A 15,010-nucleotide genomic window follows, 5' to 3' on the forward strand; every position below is an offset into this window, starting at 1 on the left:
GTAAAGGGATGATATATTGCTAGGAACCTTGCGCAGCAACACACTCTGCTACCTTGCTTTGCAGGAAACTCTGGCTGGGCACAACACTAGGCCGGGAAACCAGTAAATGGCACTCAGCAGACTATGGCAATATTGGCTTAGATTCACACAACAGAAATTGTGAAATTTAGTTTGTGTAAGTGCCAAATTACCTGGCCTGAACAGTGTGCAGTAGAGATGAGCGAGTACTGTTCGGATCAGCTGATCCGAACAGCACGCTCGCATAGAAATGAATGGACGTAGCCGGCTCGCGGGGGGTTAAGCGGCTGGCCGCCGTCAAAGCGGAAGTACCAGGTGCATCCATTCATTTCTATGGAGCGTGCTGTTCGGATCGGCTGATCCGAACAGTACTCGCTCATCTCTAGCGTGCAGCTATATAGTATAATAGTTATCTATAATGCTAGGAATCCCTACTGTCCCATAGTCAATATGTCATTGGGAAGCAAGAACTCCTCGCAGCAATAAATAATCATAATGCTGAAGTCCGGCACTCACACAGACTGAGTTTCACGGGTGAACCATAAGAACAAGCCTCTGGAACTATGTGAACAATGATGAGAAAGCGGCAATTATAAGGGTGGCTTCACTGTGCTGATCAGTGGGGTCACATCTCCCCTGATCAAACATTCAGGACCTAAGGATAGACCATCATTGTAATAGTCTCAAAATCCCATTTAACTATAGATTGTTAATTTATTAATCAAGTAAATATACTTGGCACATAACTCAGGAGTCCCAAAGGCATTTTAAAGAAGACCTTTCAGCATCTCTGCCAAGTCCAGCTCTTTGTGATGTTTAATAGGCTCAGCCCGGAGGATTCCGAACTATTGAAATTTTCTCTCTAGCTCCCACTGTTCCCAAGCATTAAGTGCTATTAGATTTGATGCTATTTTGGTTCTGTACTTCCAGGTGGACAGTGTCAGGCCTGACAATAGAGACATTATTACTGGTTCTAAAACTAGATATATTTCAAGCACCAAAACTAACTGCACTGACCTCTTGAGGATTAATAGATGTTAAAAATTGCAGCTGGTGAAAGTGAACCCCTTAATGATATATCTAGTTTTAGTGGACATCAGGAGACAATTCACTCTTGGACAATACCTTGCCCAAGCTTCCCTTTCTTAAAGAGGATCTTTCATGGATTTGGGCACATGCGGTGTTATACACCCCGCTGGAAAGCCGACAGTGTGCTGAATTCAGCGCACTGTCGGCTTTCCCGATCTGTGCCCCGAGTGAAGAGCTATCGGTGCCGGTATCATAGCTCTTCATAGTCAGAAGGGCGTTTCTGACACTCTGTCAGGAACGTCCTTCTGCCCAGCAGCGCCTACAGTGCTGTACTGTGATACCGGGGAGGAACGCCCCCTCCCTCTGCTCACAGTACTCGTCCATAGACTAACTTATTTCATCCAAGATGAGCTCTCTATTCTCATAAATCACATTTTAGTACTCTCAAGATTTTAAAGTGTGCTTCTAGTTATAGACAACTTTTTATACATGAATAGTGCATGAGAATATATGAAACTTTGGAATCTCTCTAAGCATATATGTTTCATTTGGTACTTATGTTCTTGTTCTCCTGCTCCTTAACTTTAGTCTGACTGTTTACATTAGATTCGTCTCCATACTCAGTCTCACACAGAGCTCTATGGAAAATGTAGAGGATAAGCAGGATTCTCCTGCCGGGTGGATAATTGATTTATTGCCTTATTCTGTGCACTGTGTCAGGGTCTGGGGTTGCAAGGTGGGGTGGCATAGACCTACAAGTCCAGATTCTTTAGTCCAAAACAAAGGTAGGGAGCCTTCACACGGTGTAAATGCGTGTGTATTTTTGCAAAATACACGTGTAAAAATACACGTGGTGTAAAAATAAGACTCCCATTGACTTCAATGATATTTTTTACACGTGTAAAAATACGCCTGTAAAATGTCATTGAAGTCAATGGGAGTCTTATGTTTACACGTGTATTTTGCAAAAAATACACGCGCGTTTACTCCGTGTGAAGGCTCCCGTAGAGTTTATTTTCACTCAAAAATATAGTGCAGCAACAAAAGGAAACAAAACAAAAATAAATACCTGCCCGGCTAGGCTCTAACTAAACATAGAATAGGTTACCTCACCTAGGATAACAGAAATCAAAAGCCAGTTGAATCACTCAGGACACAGCTCCAAAAATATGACCTCTTTCTTTGGCTCTCCAGCCAAGCTCTGCCCAGAGTCTGCTGTTGGAGCTGACTTCTTAAGCTCCCTTGATGAGCAGACTCTCTGCAGCTGAGTCGCTGCCGGAACATCCCCAAAGTGTGGACTGGAGGGGGGTGGAATGACAGGTCCCAGTACCATCCTACCTGCCATTCCTAAAAATCCAGCCCAATACTGAGCATTTACCAAAATGCTCAGCAAACAAAAGTTGTCTGCTGAGAACAAACATTCCTTGTGGAGTTTTCTCATCTCACCCACCTGAGTAGTCTGGGTGAGATGTACACCCCCTCCATTACCTGACCAGCCATTGGCTTACAACTGATAGTATCTTCTCTACAAATCTAGCGGTGTTAAAGGCATGCAAAATTGCAGAATGTAACAGCAGCAGTTATTCGATTGTCTATTGTCTCCCCTCCTCCCGTCTTCAAAAGCTGATATGTAGAAAGTAACACTACCTGAAAAGTATACATAAACATCATTCTCTAATATCTATAATTTTGTAATATATTTTATTAATCTGTACTATTCATTTATGAAAAGTTGTTTATAACTGGAGGTACGCTATACACTGAAAGAATTCAGTATTGCTACCCCATAGGATACATGTACTACATGTTGAGAACCTAGGGGGCTGTAAAACAAGCATTGCAAAATAATATAACAGCGAACAGACAATGGTGGGATTGCTGGTAATTGTAATTTCCCCACGTAACTACTGAATAATCTAACAGCTATGTGTATTATCTTTCCAAAAGAGAGGCTTTGAAATCACTCTGGTGGAGTATGGGTCGTATCTGCCTTTGTCCCTTGTAATCTACCCACATAGTGAGTAAGAGGTGACATATAGACTATTACTCCGCTGTCTAAGTAATGTGTTGGCAGAGTCATCGACTACACAGCTAACTCATACACATATACAGTATATTACACAAGACATTCCAATGTTCTCTCAACTACACATAGGACTACAATAGTTACAGGTCCTTGAGCTGTATCAAGTTGTTACAAGTACCATCTGCATTTCTTCTGCCTCCCAGGGGTTTTTAATGGAAATCTGTGTTGAAGTTCATACTGTGGCTAAAACAAGATTGACATGTGACTTGTTGATGGTTTCCACATGGAAACCATGGCAGGGCAGCAACACACGGATTGGCTCGTTTCAATAGCGCTAAGCATGGGGGTCAGCTACAGGATTCCCAAGTGTCAGCCTCCGTTTTCTACCTTGGATTCTCTTTCAATACAGCACCTGATTTCTCAGCATGAAAGATAAGTCATGTGATTAAATATATAAGGGTGCATTCACACGATGTAACGTGCCGCGTGATCGGGTACGTATACGGCATGTCAGATTTTGCACGCCTTAAAAGCTCCCATTCATTTCAATGGGAGTTAGGATCATATACGCCGCGTTATTTTGTGGCCGCAAAATCACGGCCGCAAAATAACGCGGCATATACGATCCTAACTCCCATTGAAATGAATGGGAGCTTTTACGGCACGCAAACTCTGACATGCCATATACGTGCCCGATCACGCGGCACGTTACATCGTGTGAATGCACCCTTAGTGGGAAAGCTGGGTGACTGATGAGCTGTGTGAGAATTGGCGAGACAGACCATGGAATCCTTGGAGACAGTGGGTCCTGGTTTATCCCATCTTCTTTTCTATATGCTTGGGAGACGCTGAACAATATTCCCCTCCCCATTGTCATCCATCAGGAGGGTGGAGAATTGGCCTGTGAGCCATGGAAATTGCTTTTCTTGAGTCCTGAACAGCAAATAAAGACAGTCCTGCAATAATGACAGCTTTATATACTTTATTTTGATTTGCAGACCATGTATGAAATACCATAAAGTATCCTTGTCTGGTATATTTAGTACTAGCCTCTTCCCACAACTTCGTCTGAGGGTTGTTGGTGTAGATGATCCTCCTATATTCAGCAAATTGCTGCCGTCGATGATTTGCCTGCTCCGGCATTCCGGCAGCTCTCAAGCTGTCCTGCTGCTGACCTTGTTCCTCACACCGTGCCTGTGATTGTTTTCCCGGCATCTCAGCAGCTTTCTGGGACGCCACATAATGAGCGTGCTGTTGGTGTTGATGATCCACTTGCTCTGGCGTTTCGACAGCTGTCAAGCTTGCATGCTGCTGAACTTGTTCCTTGCAGTGTGCCCGTGATGATTCCGGCATCTCAGCAGCTCGCTGGAACGTCTTATAATGAGCGTGTTGTTGGCGTTGATGATCCGCCTGCCCTGGCGTTTTGGGAGCTGTCAAGCTGGCCTGCCACTGAACTCATTCCTCAAGCTGTGCCTGTGATTGTTCTGGTATCTTAGCAGCTCGCTGGGACACCATATAATGAGCGTGTTGTTGGCATCAATGATCCCCCTCAGCTCCTCTTGAGGAGAACTCTGTGACTTCTGGCTACCTTCATAACTCTGGTTGTTTGCGACAAATTAGTTTTTCTTTTTCCAGGCATGTTGAAAATTGGCAAACTGCCAATTTGGAATAAAGGTGTTTGCCCATGTAAATTTTTCTGCAGTGCCTGGAGCAGATCAGATAATATGCAAATGCATGAACACTGAGGGTTAGTGTGTGTTTACACAGAGAGCTAACCGCCCTGGCTTTCTCAGAAGCTAAGATAAGATCAGTGTAATATAGTATGTGAACAAATATTCATAACAGTAGTGAAGCCATGTCATTTACCGGGATGAAAAGTAGTCTATATTTTAATCGAACTATCTATGTGCCGAATTTCATCCAAATCCGTTCAGCCAATAATAATTATAATATAATATTTTTATAATATATTATTATTAATAATAATAATAATAATAATAATAATTATTATTATTATTATTATTATTATTATTATTATTATTATTATTATATTAGTAGTAGTAGGATAGGATTAGTAGGATAGGATAGGATTTGTGCATATTGTGTATGTTGTGTGTCCTGTTTTCTAAGACTATTATATTTCATGTCTGTAGGTGGATCTACCTGAATGATCAGAACTTGTGTATCCCAACCAGCTCTTCATTTGTATATGGTGCTGTGCCCATTGGCGCTAGTATTTATGTCATTGGTGATCTTGATACAGGTAACTATTACAAAGTGGCGGTATTTTTAATACTGCTTTATTTAACTATTGATTTTTATCTACATAGGTTTGTATTTTATAGTCCAGGTAGGTTTATGGGAGTTTTAAAGAGAGTCTGTCACCAGAATATAGCATACCAGCATAGCTACACAAATTAGGGTTAGGGTCTTCTGAAGCAAATTATGTTTTCCCTTTGTGAATCTGGTTATGTTTTTCTATTGTAAATCAGGTTATGTTTTTCTCTTGTGAATCTGTGCCTCCGCTGCTGAGATATGTCAATATGAAAATTAATTCTTAAAGGGGTTGTCCCATCACAAGGATCCTATCTATACTGCTTGTTAATGTGGATGTAAGACTTTTCCTAAATACATTGCTTCAGCAAAACTGCTTTGTTTGTCCACTATCTTACTTTATTCAATTCTTTGTGGCCACAGCCCTGACTTAGCTGCTCATGAGTCAAGTGATGTATCTGCTGTTCTCAGGGGGGAGGGAGGAGGGGCTAAGTGCAGGAAGCGAGCCTGTGTATCTAGCTATTCCTGTGTCTACACCATGTGACCTAGCTTCCTGCACTCAGATAGGGAAGAGGAGCTGCTTTCATTTCTTCTGTTCTCCCAGTTATCAGGCTAGCTAATTCAATTGTGTTCATTATGGCAGAGACAGGCAGTCTCTGTATGTAACACAGAATGGAGTTGCTGCTGCCTGTACTTCATAGTCCAATATGGGTGGGCGGAGCTACACACAAATTTGGGGGCGGAGCTAAACGGCAGGTTGCATGTGAAACCCCGCCCACCAAATGATGCAAGAAACCAGGAAGAAAGAAGATTTTACAGCAGTAAAGAGTGGTGAGTATGTGAGGTGGGAATACCCCTTTAAGATCAACAAGGGCATTGCTGCTTATTTATTTGTAGCAACGCCATTTTTGCTCCAAAAATATCATTTGCATGTCGCTGCGGTGGAGCCATCGAATCACTAGGGGAAAACCTCATTTGATTCAGGTGACCTTAACCTTTCCACAGGGCTGGTGACAGGCTTCCATAAATATTCTTGTACCTTTTTTCTATAAATTTTAATTTGCTTGTTGCAGAATGATGATTTGTACCTGGCACTTCATGGCATAGAGTCAGAATAAAAGCAGCTGTGCTCCTTCTTTTATCAGACATCCGTGAGTTTGTATTATAAAGAGCAGCAATTTCTTATTCTACATTGGTAGGAAACTCAAACAGGAAATCTATGCTGAGCAATCTGTTTTTTGTTCTCCCCCTTCCCCTTTGGTCATAGATAAAAACTCCTTCAGGAGACTAGAAGTCTTGTTTGCTAACAGTAGGTTTTGGTTCACTCTAATATTTAGGATAAAGGGCAGACATAAAATTAGTTCTAAGTTGAGAGATGGTGTAGGGCAGCGTTTCCCAAACTTTGTGAGTCGAGGAGCACTATTCAGGACAGAAATTCTTTAGGGAGAGCTTAAAGGGGTATTCCCGTGTACATGATCATATCTATATTTGTAGATAATTAAAAGTTAAGCATTTTTGCTAATATAAGTAATTAAAAATTCTGCAAAGTTTTAAAGATTTCCTCTAACTTTCTTAGTGATGACAGTCTGTGATCTTGATCGGTTGCCAATGGATATGACCACTAATGCAGAAACTTTCTATGGTCTGGGACTTGTCATGAACCCAGCTATGATTCTTATTGTAGCCAGGTTATCAGGCAGGGACACTACATGTATCAGAAGATATCCCGGCCACAATAAAGAAATCATGGTGGATTTTCTGACCTTAGAAAGGTTCTGCATTCATGGTCGTATTCACTGGCAACCGATCAAGACAACAAACTGTGACCACAAGATATTTAGAGAAAATCTTTAAAACTTTGCAGAATGTTTAATTACTTATATTTGCAAAAAATTTTAACTTTTAATTATCTACAGATTTAAAAATAATCATGTACATGAGAATACCCCTTTAACATACTTTACCTAAAACCTACATAGATGCCAAAGATATCACGCGATATTAACAATGCGGGGGTGGGATTTCTAACGAATTGATTAGATATTACATTTTCGTTCGTTGAACTCTTCTGGCGCATTTGGCGCCACTAACTGTTCTACAAAATCTTCCGCCTGTCCAATTATTTCAGCATTAGTAATCTCTTCAACATTGCAATTGAAAAGTTGTATCACCCAAATCTGGTTCTGGATAATCACAGCATCCATATTTTAACTGTAGATTGTGAGCCCCATATAGGGATCACAATATACGTTTTGTTTTCCCTATCAGTATGTCTTTGTAGAATGGGAGGAAATCCACGCAAACACGGGGAGAACATACAAACTCCTTGCAGATGTTGTTTCTGGTGGGAATCGAACCCAGGACTCCAGCGCTGTAAGGCTATAGTGCTTAACCACTGAGCCACCGTGTTGCTCCTGACTTTTTAACATAATATTTGAACATATCTGTTCGATGTTGAAGCCACTGCTCCTACGGGAGGGTCTGTGTCAGTGGTATTAACTACTTTTCTGAAGGATCCAGTCTTTAACCAGCGATCCATTGCTGAACAACCAAATTTGGAATGTTTTTCGAATAACTCATGGTGAATGACTGCAAATACTGCTCAAACTAAACTGACACAGAAAGGATTGAGTTACCGCACAATACCAGCGTGAAAAATGACTAAAGCACTTCCATCCGTAGGTACAGTTTCTTTGGCGAATATACGAGACCAGCGTATTAAGCCAGAAAGGGGGGGTCTGAGACCAGTTTGGAAGTGCTGTCCGACTGTGAAGCATTAATCCTCTGGCCTCGTATATTCACTCAACAGACCGTAGTGCCGTGCCGGTGCTCTGTCCACAGTCTAGTGTAAGCACTGCTGCCGCTCTGTCTGCAGTCTAGTGTAAGCACTGCTGCCGCTCTGTCCACAGTCTAGTGTAAGCACTGCTGCCGCTGTGTCCACAGTCTAGTGTAAGCACTGCTGCCGCTCTGTCTGCAGTCTAGTGTAAGCACTGCTGCCGCTCTGTCCACAGTCTAGTGTAAGCACTGCTGCCGCTGTGTCCACAGTCTAGTGTAAGCACTGCTGCCGCTGTGTCCACAGTCTAGTGTAAGCACTGCTGCCGCTCTGTCCACAGTCTAGTGTAAGCACTGCTGCCGCTCTGTCCACAGTCTAGTGTAAGCACTGCTGCCGCTCTGTCTGCAGTCTAGTGTAAGCACTGCTGCCGCTCTGTCCACAGTCTAGTGTAAGCACTGCTGCCGCTGTGTCCACAGTCTAGTGTAAGCACTGCTGCCGCTCTGTCTGCAGTCTAGTGTAAGCACTGCTGCCGCTCTGTCCACAGTCTAGTGTAAGCATTGCTGCTGCTCTGTCTGCAGTCTAGTGTAAGCACTGCTGCTGCTCTGTCCACAGTCTAGTGTAAGCACTGCTGCCGCTCTGTCCACAGTCTAGTGTAAGCACTGCTGCTGCTCTGTCCACAGTCTAGTGTAAGCACTGCTGCCGCTCTGTCCACAGTCTAGTGTAAGCACTGCTGCTGCTCTGTCTGCAGTCTAGTGTAAGCACTGCTGCCGCTCTGTCCACAGTCTAGTGTAAGCACTGCTGCTGCTCTGTCTGCAGTCTAGTGTAAGCACTGCTGCCGCTCTGTCTGCAGTCTAGTGTAAGCACTGCTGCCGCTCTGTCCGCAGTCTAGTGTAAGCACTGCTGCCGCTCTGTCCACAGTCTAGTGTAAGCACTGCTGCCGCTCTGTCTGCAGTCTAGTGTAAGCACTGCTGCCGCTGTGTCCGCAGTCTAGTGTAAGCACTGCTGCCGCTCTGTCTGCAGTCTAGTGTAAGCACTGCTGCCGCTGTGTCCGCAGTCTAGTGTAAGCACTGCTGCCGCTCTGTCCGCAGTCTAGTGTAAGCACTGCTGCCGCTCTGTCCGCAGTCTAGTGTAAGCACTGCTGCCGCTCTGTCCGCAGTCTCGTGTAAGCACTGCTGCCGCTCTGTCCACAGTCTCGTGTAAGCACTGCTGCTGCTCTGTCCACAGTCTAGTGTAAGCACTGCTGCCGCTCTGTCCACAGTCTCGTGTAAACACTTTCACTACTCTATCAGCTGTACCAGTCTAGTACTACTCTACTATTCCTTTCTTTCTTTCTTTAGTTATTTTTTTCTCATTAGCTGGACAAGGGTGTACTAAAAGCATACTGTATTTCCTATTAGAAAATCTAGCCATCTCCTCCTGTGCAATATTGCACAGGCTTGTGCTCCAGTCTTTTCCTTGTAGATCTTTATAGCACGTCATGCCCTTTAAGATGCAGACATTCACAGACCAGGCTGAAACAATACTTTATCAAACCTCCTCATAGTTTTTAGTATCCGGATCGTAAACCTGTTCACTTCTGTTCTATTCGTTTCCCTGAAGACTTCTTTCCAAACTGTATGAGTGACTACTAGAGCTTTTACTAAAATGGAAAAAGTGCAGCAAACATCCCATGTAAGCAGACTTGTATATCTAAAGTGTAAAGGCGCGATACACTTACAAGAATTTCTGTATTTCTATTTTCCCAAGACACCATTATTTTCTTCTAGCTTATGCATATGATACACAGCAATTCCAACCACCTATATGAAAAGAGAGCCATAAACCTGCATATAGCTAGAATGGCTGTGTACATATATAAATAACTTATGATTTACTATATGAAGAGTCATTGTACTGGATAGTAAATGGTATACAGACTTGCAGCTGAGATTCAGTGGACCTATACAGCATAGGTAATTGTATACGTTACTCTACCCGGTCATACAGATTAGGCCAGTTTCAGGTAGATGCAGGACACCTTTATGTTAATGTATATATTATGTAAGGCCCAGACTCCTATGTTTCTGCTAACCCTAACTTTGATCACTTTGAACTCTATGGCGAGCTACTTTTAGTAGGGGGCTGAGTCCTTTTGGCGGTAACACTGATGTTAGAATAAAATCAATACTTGTGACTTTTTAGAAGAACATACAGTCCTATGAAAAAGTTTGGGCACCCCTATTAATCTTAATCATTTTTTGTTCTAAATATTTTGGTGTTTGCAACAGCCATTTCAGTTTGATATATCTAATAACTGATGGACACAGTAATATTTCAGGATTGAAATGAGGTTTATTGTACTAACAGAAAATGTGCAATATGCATTAAACCAAAATTTGACTGGTGCAAAAGTATGGGCACCCTTATCATTTTATTGATTTGAATTCCCCTAACTACTTTTTACTGACTTACTGAAGCACAAAATTGGTTTTGTAACCTCAGTGAGCTTTGAACTTCATAGCCAGATGTATCCAATCATAAGAAAAGGTATTTAAGGTGGCCAATTGCAAGTTGATCTCCTATTTGAATCTCCTCTGAAGAGTGGCATCATGGGCTACTCAAAACAACTCTCAAATGATCTGAAAACAAAGATTGTTCAACATAGTTCAGGGGAAGGATACAAAAAGTTGTCTCAGAGATTTAACCTGTCAGTTTCCACTGTGAGGAACATAGTAAGGAAATGGAAGACCACAGGGACAGTTCTTGTTAAGCCCAGAAGTGGCAGGCCAAGAAAAATATCAGAAAGGCAGAGAAGAAGAATGGTGAGAACAGTCAAGGACAATCCACAGACCACCTCCAAAGAGCTGCAGCATCATCTTGCTGCAGATGGTGTCACTGTGCATCGGTCAACTATACAGCGCACTTTGCACAAATAGAAGCTGTATGGGAGAGTGATGAGAAAGAAGCCGTTTCTGCACGTACGCCACAAATAGAGTTGCCTGAGGTATGAAAAAGCACATTTGGACAAGGCAGCTTCATTTTGGAAACAAAAATTGAGTTGTTTGGTTATAAAAAAAAGGCGTTCTGCATGGCGTCCAAAAAGAAACAGCATTCCAAGAAAAACACATGCTACCCACTGTAAAATTTGGTGGAGGTTCCATCATACTTTGGGGCTGTGTGGCCAATGCCGGCATCGGGAATCTTGTTAAAGTTGAGGGTCGCATGGATTCCACTCAGTATCAGCAGATTCTTGAGAATAATGTTCAAGAATCAGTGACGAAGTTGAAGTTACGCCGTGGATGGATATTTCAGCAAGACAATGATCCAAAACACCGCTCCAAATCCTCAAGCATTCATGCAGAGGAACAATTACAATGTTCTGGAATGGCCATCCCAGTCCCCAGACCTGAATATCATTGAACATCTGTGGGATGATTTGAAGCGGGCTGTCCATGCTCGGCGACCATCTAACTTAACTGAACTTGAATTGTTTGTCCAAAATACCTTTATCCAGGATCCAGGAACTGATTAAAAGCTACAGGAAGCGACTAGAGGCTGTTATCTTTGCAAAAGGAGGATGTACTAAATATTAATGTCACTTTTCTGTTGAGGTGCCCATACTTTTGCACCGGTCAAATTTTGGTTTAATGCATATTGCGCATTTTCTGTTAGTACAATAAACCTCATTTCAATCCTGAAATATTACTGTGTCCATCAGTTATTAGATATATCAAACTGAAATGGCTGTTGCAAATACCTAAATATTTAGAACTAAAAATGATTAATATTAATAGGGGTGCCCAAACTTTTTCATAGGACTGTATTATCGTGTGAAATCAAAAGACGTGATTTAGTTTCAGAAGCAGCGCCACACCTGCCGATAGACACTGTCAGGTATTACAGGACTGACATACAATGACAACAAAGCCATATACAAGAGGGGTAGACAGTCAAATACTTTAATACATATTGGTATAATCCACTTATCTGGAGATAGCTTTGCACTGGCTACACTAGCATTGGTTACACTGGGTGTGCAGAGCTGTATCCACTGAGCCTGTGTATAATGCCACACAACCTTCCTGTGCTGCCATATTTACTCTCTATGCAAAGTGCATTCAAGTATCAAAGTCCTACATGGAGTTTGTGGCAGGAAAAACTCCTGGATATATGTAAATTATACATAGGGCTTCATTGACCTAACAGAGGCCTAATATAGCTACTTTTGAGATCGTATACGATTTTGTTTTTAAACTGTATGTTAAAGCATAGCAGACTGTTGTGTACTGAATGCTACCACAAATACTATATAACATGTTGGTATTGTTTGTATACATTTCTGCTTGAAATGAGTGGGTATAGATTGGGAAAATACCTCTGACTGTAAGCTCAATGTACACAGGTCATCTCAGGAGTTATCCAGTAATCCATATAACAATTGTGACATATTAAGGTACAGAAGAGGCCTCATTCATATCTATGGGAGCCATTTGCATGAGTGAAAAAATGGATAACACCACCTGTAGGAGTTGTATTTGTGGCCATATTGGTTGCCATCTATTGGGATTTTATGTCAAATGTTCTTTATGTAATTTATCCTATTAGACCCTTTAAATAACGTGGTAATATAAATGAGTGGCTTCCACCTACAGCTGGTTGACTGGTTTTGCTATTGGAGCGATTACCCCTCATTCACACGTCCAAATTTACCAACCTGAACAGTGTGCTGGGAGAGGTACTCCTAACAATACAGGTATCTATGCTTCTAGGACGCAACATAATGTCCCATACTGATTATGGGACAGCGGCAGTATGTCTCTGGGAGGCAGGGACCTCGAGCAGCATAGATAACTGTATCTCCCAGTAATACTGTACAGGTTGGTAAAGCTGGCCAATACGCAGACCTGAATTCCCCCCGCAACTTGGTCATGTATACCCGGGTTTAATGTTTCTGTAATAGTGTATAGATTGAATCTTTGTAATATATTCTTCCCTTATACCCAGCATCTACCAATTTCTGTTGTTAGGTACAAGTTACGACTATGTGAGAGAATTTAAGAGGAGCACTGGCACCTGGCATCACACCAAGCCTTTATTCCCATCCGATCTCCGACGCACAGGATGTGCAGCGCTGCGTATTGCAAATTGTCGTCTATTCCGACTCCAACTGCAGCAAGGACTCTTTCGCATCAGAGTCACACCTTCATGATCCGCTGGTAAAAAATGCACAACTGCTGCCCCAGGCAAGCTAGATGCTTCACTATAGGGGTAAAATCACAAAAGATAATCAGTGAAAAAAAAAAATGGCGCCTGCCATGATGCAGCCTTCACATACTGCTGGTATGTAGACCTGGAGTGGCAATGAATCCAAGAAACGCCACTATAAAGGCTAGGGTGATGGGATCATTAAACATGTCTATAGTAATACCTATGTATCACATTGCTTTATGCTTTCTGGGGTTTGGGGATAGTCTTCAAGCATGAGGCAATGTACTAATATAATAAGCTTTAATATGCAATTACTGGAGAGGATATCGTCTATATCTTCTAGCACTAACACAAAAGGCAGTCTTGTCTGAGTTGTCAATGGTACTTTGCTTGCCTTAAGACAAAATATGATGTTGTCCTTTAAATGTATTCGTATAGGAGAACTCCCAAAGGTATGATATTAAAATGTGATTGTGTGTTTTAGGAAATCTGGGCCATGTGACAACTCAGATCTGTCCTTTTATTTTCTTACATGTCCTTAAAGAGGGAAGTAGGGCAGGAAATGTTGTCATAAGGACAAAGGTGCAAAGTATCTTCTCAGATAAGCGTCACCTTGACACAGGAATCCTATTTGAGAGAGCGCATCTAAAGTGTTATGGCAGAGTTCTCCTTAAACATTGGTGACAGTAATGGACTACGATTTATTCCTTTTTATGTGCTTTTAAGAAATGTTACCTCAGATTTTATTTCATGACCTTGTTATGTCAGTCTTTCACATATTCTTTGTTTTTATTATGTTACAGATATCTTATTCTTATTGCGTTCTTCACCCTGGCTGCAGCTAAGCAAACCATTCCTAGGTTAAGATCACATTTCGGATATCAGTTTAGATGTGTGTAAATGGGAGGCATCACTTAGGGTTCAGTATTTGCATGGTAGACTACAATGCACTTTTGGCTAGATTTTTATTTTTTAAGCATTGAACTCCATGTAAATGAATACATCCACTAAATGGATGGCTAAAATGTATCTTCAGATTAAGGGTAGATATATATTAATGCTTATTTTAATCTGCAAATTTGCATTTCAGTCCATAGCTATGAATCTTTTCATCTACTTATTTGAGAATATAGAACTATGGCTGAAATAACCTACAAAGGGGTAGGATCTAATTTCCTAAAGAACTGCGAAGTATAATGTACTCTGTACGTATGGATTGGGAGATGGCGGGGGTCATTACATGTTTATCGAATACATATATAACTTCTAGTAGCAGTATCTGGTACGGTGGGTGACATACAAAGTAGCCTTCACATACTAAATACATCTACATGTTACAGTAAATATAAGGTACAACTAAAATTTACCACATGGGCACCTTAGCCTACATGCACTTGAACAACGTCAATTTTTCACGACTATTTTGCGCCCTAGGGATGGCTGTTTTCACGGAAAATGGACAAAAATGGAGCATGACCTATATTTTGACAGGGACTGTCGAAATATTGTTCATGTGACTAGCCCTCTATTGGATGTCTTGACTGAGACTCTGTCTTCCTAATTACATCATGGAAGATAGACTTGCACATTCTCAGTCAGCGCCCTCTATTGGTGTGCATACTTGAGGCACTGTCTTCCTAATTACATCATGGAAGTCAGATTTGCATATTCTTCCCAGGTTCCTTTGCACAGTGGAGCGCTCA

General features: G+C 41.8%; 1 protein-coding gene across 1 annotated transcript in view; it reads left to right on the forward strand.

The window, feature by feature from the left end:
* The window catches only part of GAN (gigaxonin), a 35,943-nt gene extending 21,957 nt beyond the window's left edge, over positions 1-13,986 (forward strand). Inside the window, exons 10-11 of the mRNA XM_075281914.1 lie at positions 5,227-5,336; positions 13,127-13,986. Coding sequence (XP_075138015.1) covers positions 5,227-5,336; positions 13,127-13,308 — 292 coding nt within the window. The 3' untranslated portion in view covers positions 13,309-13,986. The remainder of the gene's footprint in view (positions 1-5,226; positions 5,337-13,126) is intronic.
* The last annotated feature ends 1,024 nt before the right edge of the window (positions 13,987-15,010 follow it).

This window comes from Leptodactylus fuscus, chromosome 7 (genome assembly GCF_031893055.1).
Source record: "Leptodactylus fuscus isolate aLepFus1 chromosome 7, aLepFus1.hap2, whole genome shotgun sequence".
Lineage (NCBI taxonomy): Eukaryota > Metazoa > Chordata > Amphibia > Anura > Leptodactylidae > Leptodactylus > Leptodactylus fuscus.